Source organism: Scyliorhinus torazame, chromosome 19, assembly GCF_047496885.1.
Source record: "Scyliorhinus torazame isolate Kashiwa2021f chromosome 19, sScyTor2.1, whole genome shotgun sequence".
NCBI classification, from domain to species: domain Eukaryota; kingdom Metazoa; phylum Chordata; class Chondrichthyes; order Carcharhiniformes; family Scyliorhinidae; genus Scyliorhinus; species Scyliorhinus torazame.
The window spans coordinates 117116297-117134363 of NC_092725.1; the positions used below are offsets into that span (position 1 = coordinate 117116297).

General features: G+C 46.1%; 1 protein-coding gene across 1 annotated transcript in view; it reads left to right on the plus strand.

The window, feature by feature from the left end:
- The window catches only part of cnot2 (CCR4-NOT transcription complex, subunit 2), a 204802-nt gene that overhangs the window by 169933 nt on the left and 16802 nt on the right, over window positions 1-18067 (plus strand). Inside the window, 5 exon segments of the mRNA XM_072485099.1 lie at window positions 1151-1275; window positions 4901-5021; window positions 5137-5293; window positions 7939-8000; window positions 8098-8147. Of these exon segments, the coding sequence (XP_072341200.1) occupies window positions 1151-1275; window positions 4901-5021; window positions 5137-5293; window positions 7939-8000; window positions 8098-8147 (515 nt within the window).

Genomic DNA, 18067 nt, shown 5'->3' on the forward strand with positions numbered 1-18067 from the left:
CTTTACATTTTTAAATTACCAGCAAAAGCTCCAGCAATGCTCACGCTAGGACAGTTTTACCTGGCTGGGAACATTGTATCAAAAGTGAAACTATTGACTTCAAAGCCATAAAGTTGGACCATGAGTTTTACTATAGATTGACACATGCTGGCTACTTTCATCCTCTAGTCTAGAGCATTGATTGGTTATCTTATTTTCCAAAATTGTGTTGCATCAGGACAAGAGTGTGATCTCTGATGTGTGACGGATATGTGGTAGATGCAATGCTTTTATTTACTTATTTATTTATGAGTGGATCTCCCATGGCACTTTTAGGTTGGCACTGGCAGCCTTACACTGGATTATTGGAGCTGCCTTGAAGATTACCATATATCTGCTTCAACTTCACCCTCACAAGATTATAGGTGATTCTTAACAGTGAAGCAGGATTTTATTTGTTTTGCTGTAATATTTAAACATGAATTGGTGACTGCTTGGGAGGGGAAGTTGCAAGGCTTTTAATTCAATTGAGATTCTGATTATCTGAAAACTGAAGTTGCAGCAGCAGCAGAATCCTGGCATAAATTGGCCTTTGTACATTTCCTGGTCAATTGCTTATTTCTAAAATTAGTTTAAACTTGCATTTTATGTTAAAATTTTAAATTGCTGGTGTTGCTGTTTATTTGCAGTTTGGCTGCAAAGTGATTTGATGAATCAACATCATGATCTATTCTAATCTAACTGAATGGATATTGTTGAGTGGCCAAAAAGTCAGATTTCTTGCAGTCAACCTGCTGTCCATTTCTCTTTCATTGGCTTGGGGCCAGCTTGTCGAATTCCCACAGACAGACCAGTCTTTTGCACTGATGACTTCACATCAATGCTGGAACCAATTTAGCAGCTGGGTAGGTTGAGTTTGCTTGAGTTAAGTCCTTTGCTCAAGGTGATAACTCATCTTGAAATGTTTTAACAGTGAGGGGATTTTGTTCAGGAACTCCCTGGTTAAAAAACTAAGATTTAAAAACAGGACCATATGAGCCTAGGTAATTAATGCAATGGTGTAAAAAAAAAAGTTGCCACAGTTAACCATAGGAAACTACATATTCAGTACATGTTACAAGTGTACTATCATAAAATTTGAAGCTAACATGGCTTTGTTTGCGTGATGTAGTTGGGATGGTGACAAAGCCAGCAAATGAACAGTCCCAGGACTTCTCAATCCATAATGAAGATTTCCCTGCACTTCCTGGCTCCAACTATAAGGATCCAACTTCAAGTAATGATGACAGCAAATCCGTAAGTGTCTGTAAGATGTGTTAACACTAATGATCTGTTTGGACAGTGGAAAACTACCCTGTTTAATAATTACCACTTGCATTCAAAGCTGTAAGAAGGGGATTAACCATAAACTATTCAATTTAAAAATATGTTGAATTGCAAGAATACAATTTTTCAGAATGTTGATAATTTGTACATTTAGACCCTCTGTCAGTTTTATAGGAGACTAATTTATTTCAGCAATATATAAAATTGCGAGTTGAAGATTTGTCTTCTGGGGAAAAAGACAAATAAAAAGTTAGGAGAGCAGTCAACAGATGCCAAATAATGTCCTGCTTTCTTGCAGTCACTTGTGAATTATTCGAACCACAGAAATGATGTACAGTCATATAGAGTTTACAGCACATGTTTGGCCCTACTGGTATGTGACAGTGTGTATGCTCCACAAGAGCCTCTTCAAGCTCTACTTCATCTCATTGTATCAAAGTATACTACTACTTGGGTTCTCCCTCATTTATCTACAATCTCCAATTTTCTACTTTTTGTATGGCTGATAAAGCAATTCGATTTTGAGGTTAACAATCCAATTAATGGCTTCAGCTGATTCCCTGTGAATGGTCGTGATGCCACCAGTAATTGATCTCTCGGAGCAGAAGTTCAGTATATGGATGATGGTCTGACTTGGATGACCACAGTCACAGTGTGAGCCGTTCCTCGTGTTCCATTTGTTTAACGAGCCAAATCATTTGGAAATCCCTCATGATGCTTTTGACCAGCCAGAAATCAACCACACCAGCAGCCTAGAATGAATGCTGATACTGCCCTAATAAACTCATATACTCGCCAGTAGGGAAACAGCCCTGATGCAGTCTCTGAAGACTGTCCCAAAGCAGACAGATAGTCTGAGAGGAAGAGGACAGCGTCCTGACGGCACCAAGTCTGACAAAGCAGGAGAAGTCGATGAAATGTACCCGGAATTCCAGAACCTCTGATCATAAGGAAGGAAGTGGCTAGCAAGGCTGTTCACCAGGTTCTATAGCAGACACCATTTCAAATATCTGATCCCGATCCAGGATGATGGCAATTGCCAAACCCCTCAATGATCCATGCAGCTACTACATCATTGCTCCACTCTTAATAACATAGAAGCAGCAATGCTTCCCTCCACTCTAGCTCCCTCCCCAACCGCAACAGGCAGCTTTTTGCATGGGCTGAATCTACTTGAAGCAGGTCTTGACACTGCCGTCACATATTGAGGCCTCTTTCCAGAAAGGCATTTAGACAGGAACCTCCTTTGTTGAGTTATCCTGTGCCAATGGCATTGTAGTCCACAGACATGCTGCTGGAACGTCCCAAAATGATATGCTAATCAATTCCACGTACACTTTGGAGATAAATTCAGCTGCGTACACACAATCAACCAACAACAGGCTCCTACTGGTATCAATCCTTGCATTTGCTCTCATCAACATATATATCAGTGACTTTCCTCCCACAAAGTCTCTTTGCATATGCTGAAGACTTAACCCTAGCTTTCCAGTCTAACAAAATTTAAAGATATTGAGAAAGCACTCACTGAAAGCTGGTGCTCCCTGGAAATCTACTTTAGAAAATGGAGACTTTGACCAAACACTGCGAAGACTGTTGTTTCAGCCTTTCACCTGAGCAACTCAAAGGTCAGGGAAGGACTTCATAATCTGGTTCGGAGGCCAACTACTCAGCCATGACCAAACAGCAAAATACCTTGGCATCATTCTTGACTGTACATTGACCTCCCAGCAAGATCTCCAGAACACCAAGATGAAAGAGAGTGGGGTGGCACTGTGGTTAGCACTGCTGTCTCACGGCGCCGAGGACTCTGGTTCGATACTGGCCCCGGGTCACTGTCCATGCGGAGATTGCACATTCCCCCCGTGTCTGCGTGGGTCTCACCCCCACAACCCAAAGATGTGCAGGGTAGGTGGATTTGCCACGCTAAATTGCCCCTTAATTGGGAAAAAAAGAATTGGGCACTTTAAATTGGGCACTTTAAATTTATTTTAAAAAAGATAAAGGCGAGTGAGAATTTTATAGAGATAAATATGGCGGATTTATGGCGGATAATACGTGGTGGGGGCAGAGCAACTCTACCCACTGCTTCACTCGCCCTGGTCTGTCCAACACCAACATACTGTTGTGCAACCTGGCTCAGGAGCCACCACACAAACATGATAAATATCCATCTCCGGAAAGTAGGAAGATTTCTTCTGGGATGTTGAGACTAACCCAGCTCACGTTGCTTCCTCTGCTAGCATATATTGAACTTCCTGGTGTCCACAGGGAAAACATCCTCCACAAAGAACACCACCGGATGACAGCTAATGAAGCACTCCCACTGACAAAGGACCTCAAAAATTCCCACACACTTGTAGCCCCTACTGGAACACACCCCAAACTTTACAAACTGGTGAAAATCCCTCCTCTCGAAAGCACACCTCTTGGTTTACTAAATCATCACCAACAGCAACCCGATAGTTAGAGTGGTGAAGTCCACGGTTTCAATCTTCCCCTAAAATGCATTTGTGTTATTCACCTCAACCACTTGGCAGTGAGTAACACTTTCTCACCACTCTCTTGAACAAAGAAGTTTCTCCAAAATTCCTTCCTGGACTTGGTAGTAACTATCTAATATTTATGGCCATAGTTTTAGAGCCCTCCAATAGCGGAGTGGAACTTTTTTTTCCACATCTACCGTATCAAAAATATTTAAGGCAATTCACATTGCTGGTCATTGCCATCGTGCTAAACAACAAAAACAAAGCAGCAGAGTGTATCAACGTTGCCTAAATTGCTTTATACTACATTAAAGCATTCCCATGAGTGCCTTATTACCGCAGTTTATACAATTTGCAATTAATCATAATGAAACAGTTCATAGTTGCATGAAGCAAGATGCGGACAACATCCAGACTTGGCCTGTTGCCTGACGAGTGTCAGGCAAAGAAAGCGTCTGTCCACCGTCCTTTGATGTTTAATGGTACTACTGTCATTGAGTCTCCCACTATTAACATCTGGCGATCACCATTGACAGAAACTCAACAGGATTAGCTACGTTCATGCTGCGGCTCCTGGAACAAGTCCGTAATTGCAAGCCATCCACTCCCCTTGTCACATTGTGGCTGCAGGATGTGCTACAGCGTCATGCCATGTTTCTTCAACAGACCTCGCAAACCTGCATTTTCTATCACCTAGAAGGACAAAGGCTCCATGCACACTGGAATGCAGTCACCTCCAAGCCACACACCATCCTACTGCTGTTCCTTCAGTCACTGGATCATCATCTTGGAACTTTTTACCTAATGAACTGTGGGAGTACCTTCACCATATGGACGACACTGGTCAAGAAGATGGCTCACCACCACTTTCTGGAAATCTAGGGATGGCCAATAATGCCCAAATCCCAAGAATTCATTTCTAAAATATCAATGCTTCAAACTTGCAAGAGTTCATTAGAAATTTAAGAACTGTTTGATATCAAGCAACATGGTTTTATTTGATGGTTTGGACTGGGCTACAATAACTTTAACTTTAGATTATTTCAAAATTGCAGATTTTTCTTGGTACTGCTTATTCACCGCTTTTTATTTATATATTTCAATTACAGAACCTGAATACACCAGGAAAAAATGTAACCAGTACAGACGGGCCCAAGTTTCCTGGCGATAAGAGCTCAACGACGCAGAACAACAATCTACAGAAAAAAGGGATCCAAGTGTTATCTGATGGTGGGTGGTTCTGTTTATCATCAAAATTCTAACTTATTTGGAAATATTGTGGAATGCGTTTAAGAATAACATACATTGTAAAATGACTTGTTAGTGTTTTTTTCTTGTTATTCAGGCCGAGTCACTAATATTCCTACCGGAATGGTAACGGATCAGTTTGGAATGATCGGACTTTTAACGTTCATTCGAGCGGCAGAGACTGATCCTGGCATGGTACATCTCGCATTAGGCAGTGACTTAACAACACTAGGCCTCAACCTAAACTCTCCAGAGTAAGCAACATACCTAAATTTACAGCTACTGTCTTCTGCCATTCCTCCACTAAGATCAGTTGCATAATGTGGAAAGAGGTCTGCGTGTAATTTGTATGTTATATTTTTGTTTAAATGTTTAACAATAAACTTGAAAGAAGTTTATAATTCAAGTTGTATGTAAACCAGCAAATTGATGCTGGTCCAAAAATATGGTAGAATAGAAGAACCCAAAAGTGTACTGTATTTGGAATAAAAAGGTGGTCTACGTCATTGTGACCATGAAACTACAGGGTTGTTGGAAAAATCAAATGATTCACTAATGTCCATTAGGGAAGGAAATCTGCCGTTCTTCTGTGGTCTAGCCTGCCTACATGTGACTCCAGACCTACAGCAATGTGGTTGACTTATCTGCACCTGAAATGGCCTGACAAGCCACTCATTTGTATGATCTACTACAGGGAAATCGAATAAGCATAAAATTGGGTAGACCATCCTGTGTTGACTTAAGTAACAGAAACGACAAAGACACACCCTGCCCAGTGGACGTTGCAAAGTGTCCCTCAGTAATATCTGTGGGAGAGCAGTCCAGAGCCTGACGTTATCATACTCACTGAATCATACTTGACAGCCAAGGTCTCGGACTTCTCCATCGCCATCTCTGGGTAAGTCCTGTCCCACTAGCAGGACATAACCTACCAGAGGTGGTAGCACAGTCATGGCCCTGGGAGTCTTCAACATTGACATTTAATCCCATAAAGTGTCATGGTATCAGAACAAACGTGGCTAAGGAAACCTGCTGCTGAATACTATCTACTGCTTCCATGTTGAAAACCACTTGAAAGAAGGATTAATGGTGTGCAGGTTACAGAATGTACCCTTGTGGGGTTTCATTGTCCATCACCACAAGTGGCTTGGTAGCCCACTACTGACCAAACTGGCTGAGTCCTGAAGGACCTTCCCTGCACTATAAGGTCAGAAGTGGGAATGTTCGCTGATGATTACACAATTCGCAACTCGTACTGACGCAGACTAGCCAAACCTGGACAACATTCGGCTTGAGCTGTTAAACAGCAAGTAACACTGACCATACAGGCAATGTCCATCTTCAACAAGAGAACCTGAATGTCAAGATATGTTTAAAGGTATTACAATTGCTGAATCTCCCACCATCCTGAGGATTACCATTGACCAGAACTGAACTGGACGAACCACATAAATGCTGTGGCTACAAGAGCAGGTCAGAGACTGGGAATTCTGTGATAAATAACCTCCTGACTCCCCAAGACTGTCCACCATCTGCAAGGTACAAGTCAGAAGAATAATGGAATAGTAGCCTGCTTGATAGGCACCTCACCCACTGCCCGAAATACTCAATTACTCCACAAGCAGCGCAGTAGTAGCAGTCTGCCATCTAGAAGATGCACTGCAGCAATTCGCCAAGCCTCCCTTGAAGCCTGCGCTCTCTACCACCTTGAACTACAAGGGCAGCAAACAAATAGAACATAACCAACTACAAGTTCTCCTGACCTGAAGCTTTATTAGTTCTTGCCCTGTTGCTGGGCCAAAAACCTGGAGATCACTCCCTAACAGCATTATGGCTGTACCTGCACTATCTGGACTGCAGTGGTTCAAGAAGGCACCATCAATTTCTCAAGGGCAGCTGGGGAATTGACAGCTCTCTTTGCCATCAATGCTCACATCCAAAGAATGAATAAAGTAAAGCGCATTATCTTATAATTGCCAGTAATATCCTTAGTTCTTTATCCTACCACAAGTTACAGTTTACAAAATTCCAGTCAGTAAGAGTATTCGCTTTACAATGGGTAGTAAAATTTCTTTCTAGCAAAAACATTAAATTGATGTAGATTATAACCAGCGAGTTACAGATTCAAATCTAAAAGCTTTATACTGCATTTAAATTGCTCAAATCGCTTTCTTGCAGTTAATATATCTTCTGAACTATGACACTGAATTATGGCCTTGTAACTTCTCCTTGGATAATCTGTATCTTTAAAACTATAACCTGTATTTTTAAAACTATACTTAAAGATAAACAGTTGATTAGGTTTTTAGGATATAGATTATGCTATTAGCTTGTCTTCGAATTACTTTTGATTGGAGGTTTGTCTTCTGCGTATTCTGTTTGTTTATTTTTGCTAGGTTGATGCACTAAAGGATTTCACCTTGTTTACCTATTGTTTATATTCATTTATTATTTGTCACTGGAATGTGCGCTCCATGTTATGACAAATGGGTTCCCATTTTTCTAAAAACATTGTCCTGGTTCTAGCCTGTATGCTTGTGTCAGACTTGTCCATGCTGCTGTCAGACTTGTCCATGCTGCTGTGGAGAATTATATACAATATTAATACAGAACCGACCATGGATAATGTAGGGAATTGTTTCAGCATTAGCTTCTTACTTTGCTGATTGACAGCTGGGAGAAGCACTACCTGTTATTAAAAAGCAATGTTAAACTGTATGTTTAGAGTTACTTCTGATTCTTGATTAAGACATTTTTATTTTCAAATTTAACAATTATCGAAAGGCACGTTGAAATATACTTGCTGTAACATGGGCATATTGGGTCACAGCTAGTGACTCAGCATTTGGCTGTTTTGTTCGATCAGGAATTTGTATGATTAATTGTCAGTATTTTACAGAAATCTCTATCCCAAATTTGCATCTCCTTGGGCATCAGCACCCTGCCGACCTCAAGATATTGGTGAGAATGGCTATTTTATCATTACTGTAAAACACAATAGATCTTTAAAACCTATGCAATCTTTAAATAACTGAGCAACAATCATCTTCTTCCACAGATTTTCATGTTCCATCGGAGTATCTAACAAACATACACATTAGGGACAAGGTGAGTGTAGATGTTAAATACTAGAACAAGTGACTTTAAATAATGTAGATAAAGCAATAAATTGTGCATGTGTCTCAGAAATCTGAGGCACTAAAGCAACTTAAATACCAAGTTTTGTGTGTCCGAATTTATTTAAAACAGTTATTCGTTGAAAACTCTTCTGAGATTTGGATATTATTGCCAAATGCACCCAGTGGCTGGGCTGGTAAATGGACGCGCAGTATGCAACTGAGTTATGCAAGGGTTCTCTTTATTCAATCCACAGTGTGTGTGCTGTATAAGCTAATAAAAGATAGGGCCAAAAGGAGGAAGACCACAATGGAGGTTAGTGCATGGGATAGGAATAGAAAATATTAGGCAACGCTCTACCCCATTTTGGAATGTGCAAATGGACGAATGTTTGAGAATAGTCTTAGGTTTGGCTATGATGTACGTCAGCATACTAGAATTCAACTGTCTGAACCCACCGAAAAAGATTATCCTCAAGGCAAGATATAACCCAGGGCACCCAGCATCCATGGTAAATTCAGATATGAATCAGTGCCCTCGGGGGTGTGACTGCAAACTTCGAGGGGCAATCCTGCATCTGTTTTGTTTAGTTTCTGCTCAAGATGTGTGAGTGCCACTGGCAAGCGGCATTAATTGTCCATTCTTCCTGGCCCAGAGAGGCGGCTTTCTGTCGTGTACCACTGCGGTCCCTCCTGTGGGGATGCTGTGTGATGATGAAGGAATCAAAATGTGCCAAACCTTCTGTTGGGTTGCCACTCCGCTGCTGTGAGGAAAACATTCTTCACTCAGCAGGTAGTGAACCTGTTGAATTTTCTATCACAAGGCTGTGTGGAGGCCAAGCCACAATGTATTTAAAAAAGAAATAGCTGGGCACAAAAGGCATCATAGGGTATGGGGAGAGAGTGAGACTATGGCATTGAGTTAGAGGATCAGCTATGATGACATTGAAAAACAGAACGGGCTCGATGGGCTGAATGACCTACTCCTGTTCCTATTTTCTATTTCTGGGCTGGATGTCTGAACCAGGTTTCTTCAGAAATACAGTTTACCTCTTCTGAGAGTCCTTCTTAGTAGGGCAGGATTGTCGGGAAGTCATGCTCTTTTAATGGCACCAGCTGAAGTATTTAAGTTGTCAGCCGCTAACGCGCTGAAGAGCTTTGGAACATTTCAATAGCTTTTTACTATGTTAATGAATGAATGGAAGGGCTTGGTGGCGTGGTGGGGTACCAGCTTGACAAAGTGGGTAGGGTGCCAGCTGGGTACGGTGGCGAGACTGGGCCAGAGGGAGCCGGGGAGGTTTGGGTAGGGGGGGGTCCAGAGAGCGAAGTCAGAGGTAGGTAGGGGGGGGGGGGGTGCGTTAGAGGGTAGGGGGAAGAGTGTGGTGTTTATTGGTGCCTTATAGCGTATCTTCTGGTATACAAGCATCTGGGACAATATGCCTTCAAGATAAGATGGCAGACTGAGAGTTTTGAAATGATGCTGTTCTCGCGCCGATGCAGCCCTCATCTGTCTTTGTAGAAGTCATGAAACCTGGGAGTGCTGTTGAAGTGATCTTGGAAAACTGCTGCAGTGCATCCTGTGAGTAGTAGATACTGAACCACAGCATAGAGGGGACAGAGAAGAGTGATATGAGGAGGTGGTTGGTGGTGGATGATCCTGAAGTAATGAGCAAAGAGTTAATATTAAACGGCAGAACAGCTGATGACGAGTTTCTTAATTGTTGTGGCTGCAATCATCCAGGTGAGAGATGGGATTCTGTTACTCTCCTGAAGTGAAATTAGTCATTGAATATTCTGCTGCATAGCCTGAAATGTTCTGAAATTTTAAATTGAAATGTGCTGATTAGGATGCATTTCTTCCATGTGGGATAACGTTGTGAAGTTTGTCCCAGAGGTTGAAACAGTAATGTAACCAGTAACATTCTATCATCTAAGTGCTGTGTATGCTCTAAAGTGGTATTTTTGCTAAAAGATTTAGAATTAAGTTTTTTTTTTCTTCTTTTGGTGCCAACATTGATTTGGCAGTTTAATTCTCAATTTTTAATTTTTTTTTGAATATCAGATTATAATGTCACAAGTGGTGCTGAGAATGTACTGATTTATGTATGGAACAGCTTAGATTTCAATTAGATGCAGTACAATATTTAACCAGCAGTGGTGATGAGTCTTGATGCATGTTCCTTCCATTTATGAGAATGTTGTGAGCAGTAAACCCATAAGCATTGTAATAAATATTGATCAAAGAGTATCAGCTGAATCTTTTCACCTTAACCCCTCAACAAAGAACCAGCTGTGGATTTACCGTCGAGAGTGTATCAAAAATTTAGCTTCTTCTGAATCACCTTTCATTAGCAGCTGCAAATTGAGCCCTGCTTCTAAATTCATTTAATAACATCAAATGGCAAAATTGTGAACAAATATTTTTATTAACAGACTTATGTTAGCTGAGTTGACAGTGTGTAAAGGATAAACATTAAAGAGTGTGCTATGTAATTGACCATAGCACAGTGTGCTATGTAATTTGCAGCCATGCTGGTACAAAGACAGCTTTAAATGTGTCACTTCAACTCATTGTCAGCTGGACTATACTTAGGACGTTGAGCATGAGGATATTTTGCATTAAGACCGGCGTGGCATGAGGTTGGTATGGTTAATTTATGTTGCGATTCCTTGATTAGCTGAAAAATTAAAAGCATCAAACAAGTCTGCCAGCTATGTTTAAAGTCTCGTCAGTATATTTCTAAGCTCGCAGCTCGTTTCCCTATACTAAGTTAACTGGAAGGAAAAAGTTAGAGTGGGTAGTTTTGTTTCCATCTGATTACTTCAGGGGATGCCAGCATAACAAACCTCCATCCATAGATATTGTATCATTCTCCTTCTGGATTGTATAACTATCATCTATGTAGATCCAACTTTGTACTCCTGTTGTTTCATGTGGACCAGAGCTGGTTCAGACATGTTTCCTTATGGGAACTCTGAACTCTTACATGCAAGTGACATATTTAAATGTTTGCCAATCTCTAGCCAGACTTCTTAAACCTAAAGTCTCACTTCTAACACTCTTGGAGCTCTTGCTTCCTTAGCTATTCCTTTCTGGACCAATTGAGCATTCTTCAGAATTTTCTTAGTTCTTGGTAACTTTTTTTCTCATAACCATTTGTCTGGGACATAGGAACACCCAACTGCCTAGCCTTTGGTCTCCCATTTACCACAATACCTCTGCTGTCTGGCAGTTAGCTCAACCACTTTGTCTCCTTGTCCCCCCTAACACCCTTGCTCTCCCGATGTTGCTTCCTCAAGGTCAAAAACTTGAGCATATCATGCGCACAACTTGCGTGCTCCTGAAATACTGTATCACTAATATTGAACACATCTGTTGGCTTTCTGCATTGTGTTCACCCCTCACCCTATCCCTGAGCTTGTGTCTTTCTCTAGTTTCTCTATCATTTCTCATAATGCCCTTTCCCAGCGTGAAAATGATGATCTCCCTTGATGCTATTTCTACTAGATGACAACAACAATTTATATGGTGCCTTTAATATGGTAAAAGATCCCACGGTGTTTCTTGGGAATGTTGTCAAACAAAATTTGGCACTGACTCACTAAAGGTGACATTCAGGTAGATGACCAAAAGCTTGGTTAAAGCATATTGTTTAAGGAAGAAACCGGTTTAGCAGGGTATTTTCAGACCCTGGGGCCCTCAAAGCTGATGGTGCAGCTCCCATTGATGGTGTGATTAAAATCAGGGATTCTCAAAAGACCAGAATTGGAGGGTTGGAGACAATTACAAGGATATGAAGGGTAAGGCCATGGAAGGATTTGAAATCAAGAATAAGAATTTTAAAGTTGAACTTCCAGTTGCGGCTATGCCTGGGTAGGTCGCACGTTCGGCAGCTCCCGCCGTGAACGGACTTTTGGGGCCTTTTAAGGAGCCCCAGCGGCACTTGGGCGACGATTCCTGGTGTGGAAAGGCAGCAGTGAGGTTCCCCCAGCACTGTATGGAGTGGACCAGGAGCGGAGTGGTCAAAAACGCAGCACTGGAAAAGAGAGGAGAGCGAGGGCGGAAAAGCAAGATGGCGGTGGGCGGAGACCAGCAGCGTGGGCTCAGTGGTCTCGGGAGCAGCAGGAGTTTTTGCAAAGCTGCTTGGCGGAGATGTTGGCCCCTATGAAGGTGTCGATCGAGAGGCTGGCGGAGACCCAGAGGGCGCAGGGGATGGCGATTAAAGAGGTGCAGCAGAAAGCCTTTGACGACGAGGATGAGATCCTGGGCCTGGCGGTGAAAGTGGAGGCGCACGAGGCGCTGCACAAAAAGTGGCAGGAGAAGTTCGAGGATTTAGAGAACAGATCGAGGAGGAAGAATCTGCGGATTCTGGGTCTCCCTGAAGGCGTGGAGGGGTCTGATGTTGGGGCGTATGTAGCCACGATGCTGGGCACGCTAATGGGCGCTGGAGCCTTCCCGAGGCCCCTGGAGCTGGATGGGGCACACAGAGCCCTGGCATGGAGGCCGAGGGCAAATGAGCCATCGAGGGCTGTGGTGGTGCGGTTTCACCGTTTCACCGACGGAGTGTGTCCTGAGGTGGGCGAAGAAGGAGCGGAGCAGCAGGTGGGAGAACACTGAAATCCGCATCTACCAGGACTGGAGTACAGAGCTGGCCAAGAAGAGGGCAGGATTCAACCGGTCAAGGCGGTTCTCCATCGAAAGGGGATGAAATTTGGGCTGCCGCAGCCAGCGCGGCTGTGGGTCACTTTTCAGGACCGACACCATTATTTTGATACGCCGGACGAGGCGTGGACCTTCATCTAAAATGAAAAGCTGGACTCGAATTAATGGTTTGCTGCAGGTTGTGGGGATGCTGGGGAGTGGGAAAGGGCGATTTGATTTGATGTGTGTGTTTTCTAGGCATGTGTATCGATTTGGAGGGGCTGTTCCCCGCGCTTGAAGGGGGGAGGGGGGACCGGAGGCCCTGGGCCGTTGGGAATTGGGGAGAGACTGCAGGAGAAAGGAGCTGTGCCACAGTGGGTGGGGCTGGCCCAGGCAGAAAACGTGGGCTTTTTCCCACGCAACGGGGGGAGGGGGGGGGGCACTTCGAGGGGGAATTCAATCGGGGGATCGTCAGCAGAGGCGGGAGCAGCAGGGGTCAGCAGGAGTCAGCTGACTTACGGGAGTGCAATGGGGGGAACCAAGGGGGCTAGGCAACTGCCTGGCCGTGAGAGGAGGTCTGGGTTGCTGCTGTACTGACTGAGAGGGAGCTGGAGGTAAGAGGGAGAGTTGGGGCGGGGAGCCTCCGCCTGAGGGGTTGGGGAGTGCGGGAGGCGTGGGCACATGGCTGGCCTAAGAAAGGAGATGGCTAGTCGGCAGGGGGGTGGGGGGTCCCCCCGATCCGGCTGATCACGTGGAACGTGAGAGGCCTGAATGGGCCAGTCAAGAGGGCCCGGGTGTTCGCGCACTTAAAGGGACTGAAGGCAAATGTTATGTTGCAGGAGATGCACCTGAAGGTGGCGGATCAGATCAGGCTGAGGAAGGGATGGGTGGGGCAGGTTTTTCACTCTGGGCTGGATGCGAAGAACAGGGGGGTTGCAATCCTGGTGAGCAAGCGGGTGACGTTTGAGGCGATGAGTATTGATTGTGGCGGATAATGGGGGCCAATATGTGATGGTGAGTGGTAGACTGCAGGGGACCTGGGTGGTGCTGGTGAATGTATAGGCCCCGAATTGGGAAGATACAGGGTTCATGAAGCGCATGCTGAGCCGGATCCCGGATCTAGAGGCGGGGAATCTGATAATGGGGGGGGGGGGGGACACTTCAATACGGTACTGGACCCGGCACTGAATCGATCTAGGTCGAGGTTGGGCAAGAGGCCAGCTGCGGCCAAGGTTCTGAGGGGGTTTATGGATCAGATGGGGGAGTGGATCCGTGGAGATTTGCCAGGCCAGCGGCTAGAGAGTTCTCCTTTTCCCATGTGCACAAGGCCTATTCACGGATAGACTTCTTCGTGGTGAGTAGGGCGGTGATCCCAAGAGTGGAGGGGACGCAGCGATTTCGGACCATGCTCCGCTCTGGGTGGAGCTCGAGTTGGGGGTGGAGAGGGGCCAGCGCCTGCTGTGGCGCATGGATGTGGGACTGCTGGCGGATGAGGAGGCCTGTGGGCGGGTCCGGGGGTGCATTCAAAGGTACATAGAGGCCAATGATAACGGGGAGGTACTGGTTAGTGTGGTTTGGGAGGCACTGAAGGCAGTGGTCAGGGGAGAGCTAATCTCAATCAGGGCTCACGGGGAGAAGAGGGAGAGGATGGAGAGGGAGAGATTGGTTGGGGAGATACTGAGGGTGGATAGGAGACACGCGGATTCTCCTGAAGAGGGGCTGCTCAAGGAACACCGGAGCCTCCAAACGGAGTTTGATTTGCTGACTACAGGGAAAGCCGAGGCCCAATGGAGGAAGGTGCAGGGGACAGCGTACGAGTATGGGGAGAAGGCAAGCCGGATGCTGGCGCATCAGCTACGTAGGAGGGGGGCGGCGAGGGCAATTGGAGAGATCAGGAATAGAGGGGAGAACACGGTGCGGAGTCCGGCCAAAATAAATGAGGTCTTCAGGGATTTCTACAGGAACCTATACAAATCAGAACCCCCGGAGGGGGTGTGGGGGGAGGGGATGAGGCGGTTCCTGGACCAATTGATGTTCCTGAGGGTGGAGGAGGGACAGGTTGAAGGTTTGGGGGCCCCAATCGGGATGGAGGAGCTGGTTAAGGGGTTGGGGAGTATGCAGACGGGCAAGGCCCCGGGGCCGGATGGGTTCCCTGTCAAATTCTATAGGAAGTTTGTGGAACTGTTGGGTCCGTTGTTGGTGAGAACCTTCAATGAGGCGAAGGAGGAATGGATTCTTCCCCCGACGATGTCTCGGGCGCTGATCTCGCTTATCCTCAAGCGGGACAATGACCCGCTGCAGTGTGGCTCATATAGGCTGATTTTGCTTCTTAATGTGGATGACAAGTTGTTGGCGAAGGTCCTGGCCACTAGGATTGAGGATTGTGTCCCGGGAGTGATACATGAGGATCAGACGGGGTTTGTGAAGGGCAGGCAGTTGAATGAAAATGTGCTGAGGCTCCTGAAGCCCTCGGAGGGGGGGAAGCAGAAGTGGTGGAGGCAATGGATGCGGAGAAGGCCTTTGATCGGGTGGAGTGGGAGTACCTGTGGGAAGTGCTGGGCACGTTCGGGGAGGGGAGGGGTTCATAGGGTGGGTCAAATTGTTATACCAGGTCCCGGTGGCGAGCGTATCGACGAATCGGCTGAGGTCAGAGTACTTCAGGTTGTACCACTGGACGAGACAGGGGTGCCTCCTGTCCCTCCTGCTGTTTGCCCTGGCAATTGAGCCGCTGGCTATGGCACTAAGGGAGTCTAGGAACTGGAGGGGGTTGGTCCGGGGGAGGGGAGGAGCATTGGGTCTCGTTATATGCAGGTGACCTGCTTTTGTATATTGCAGATCCAATGGAGGGGATGGCAGAGGTCATGCAGACCCTGAGGGAGTTTGGAGACTTCTCAGGATACAAGCTCAATGTTGGGAAGAGTGAGCTCTTTGTGGTGCATGAGAGGGGTCAGGAGAGGAGGCAGGAGGAGCTGCCGCTCAAGAGGGTGGAGAGGAGTTTCCGGTATTTGGGTATCCAGGTGGCCAGGAGTTGGGGGTTCCTGCACAAGCTCAACATGGCGCAGTTGGTAGACCAGATGGAGGAGGACTTTAGGAGATGGGACGTGTCGCCACTCTCCCTGGCGGGTAGGGTGCAGTCCGTTAAGATGGCGGTCCTCCCTAGGTTCTCGTTCGTGTTCCAGTGCCTGCCTATTCTCATCCCTAAGACCTTTCTCAAGCGAGTGAGCAAGAGCATTATGGGGTTTGTATGGGCAAGTAAGACCCCGAGGGTTAAGAGACTGTTCTTGGAGCGCAGCCGGGGGGGGGGGGGGGGGGGGGCGCGAGGGGGTGCTGGCGCTGCCGAATCTGTGTAGCTGCTACTGGACTATTGGGCAGCTAATGTGGCAATGATTCGGAAATGGGTAATGGAGGGAGAGGGGGCGGCGTGGAAAAGACTGGAGGCGGCATCATGTGTGGATACTAGCCTGGGGGCACTGGTGACAGCACCGTTGCCGCTACCGTCGACGCGGTACACCATGAGCCCGGTGGTGGTGGCGACACTGAGGATCTGGGGGCAGTGGAGATGGCACAGGGGGGAGGTGGGGGCCTAGGTTTGGTCCCCAATACGGAACAAGGATAGGTTTGCACCGGGCAGGATGGATGGTGGATTCCTAAGTTGGCATCGGTCGGGAATTAAAAGGATGGGGGACCTATTCGTTGACGGGACTTTTGCCAGTCTGAGGGCGCTGGAGCAGAAATTTGGGTTACCCCCGGGAAATGCCTTCAGGTATATGCAGGTCAGGGCGTTTGTGAGGAGGCAGGTAGGGGAATTCCTGCTGCTGCCTGCCCGGAGGATACAGGACAGGGTGATTTCGGGTGTGTGGGTCGGAGAGGGTAAGGTCTCGGTGATTTACCAGGAGCTGCAGGAAGCAGAGGAAGCCTCGGTGGAGGAGCTGAAGAGCAAGTGGGAGGAGGAGCTGGATGAGGGCCTGTGGGCTGACACCCTGGGCAGGGTCAATTCCTCCTCATCTTGCGCTAGGCTCAGCCTAATCCAGTTTAAAGTGGTGCACAGGGCGCATATGACAGGAGCGAGGAAGTGTAAGTTTTTTGGGGTAGAGGATAGGTGTGTGAGGTGTTCGGGGAGCCCAGCAAATCACGCACATATGTTCTGGGCGTGTCCGGCACTTGAGGGGTTTTGGAGGGGCTTCACAAGGGCTATGTCCAGAGTCTTGGATACTCGGGTAAAACCGAGCTGGGGGATAGCAATATTTGGGGTGTCAGACGAGCCGGGAGTGCAGGAGCCGAAAGAGGCCGGAGTTCTGGCCTTTGCCTCTTTGGTAGCCCGGAGAAGGATCTTACTAATGTGGAGGGACGCGAAGCCCCCAAATGTGGAGGCTTTGATCAATGACATGGCGGGGTTTCTCAGGTTGGAGAAGATAAAGATTGCCTTGAGAGTGTCTGTGCAGGGGTTCTCCAGGCGGTGGCAACCGTTTCTTGACTTTCTCGCGGAATGTTAGGTGGAGGTCAGCAGCAGCAACCCGGGGGGGGTGGGGGCGGGGGTTTTGTTTTGGTTTATGTAAGGGGCGTTTGCCCCATTTTTGTTCTTTGTTAGATAGTTTAATGGTTAGAGGATTAAGTTGCATTGTGTGTTGGCGTAATGCCCTTTTTCTTTCTCTTTTGTATATTTTCTTTCCTTTCTGGAGTGTTTTGGAAAAATTTATTGGGAAAATTTTGAATGAACATTAAAAAAAAAAAGAATTTTAAAATTGGAATATTGCTTAACCGGGTACTAAGTAGGTCAGTGAGCACAAATGTGATTATTGAATAGGACTTTGAATTTTCAGTTTTGAAAGACCTAAAGTTTGTAGAGGATAGAAACCGGGTGAATTGCATTGGAACAGTCCAGGCTGGAGGGAACAAAAGGAATGGATAAAGGTTTCAGCAACAGATGAACTGAGGCAAGAGCAAAGTTGGTTGATATTCGAGAACATGCTGGATGTTTAAAATAGGCAGTTTTAGTGCACTTCTGTGTATACTTATGTGGCGAATATGATAGACTGTTGACCACCCAATTTTCCTTTCTGACCACCATGCTAGTGATGCTACATGGGTTCCTCTTAATTGATGTCTCCCATCTTTTCAAAACCATCACCTTTCACCTTCTATCATTGCAAGCAGCCACTTTGTCCCAAATCTCCCTTTCCTCGCCTATGTTGTTGAACATGTTGTCACATATTATCAGGTTTCCACCCCTGCAACAGTAATAGAAAACCCCAAAACAAAAGTCACAAATA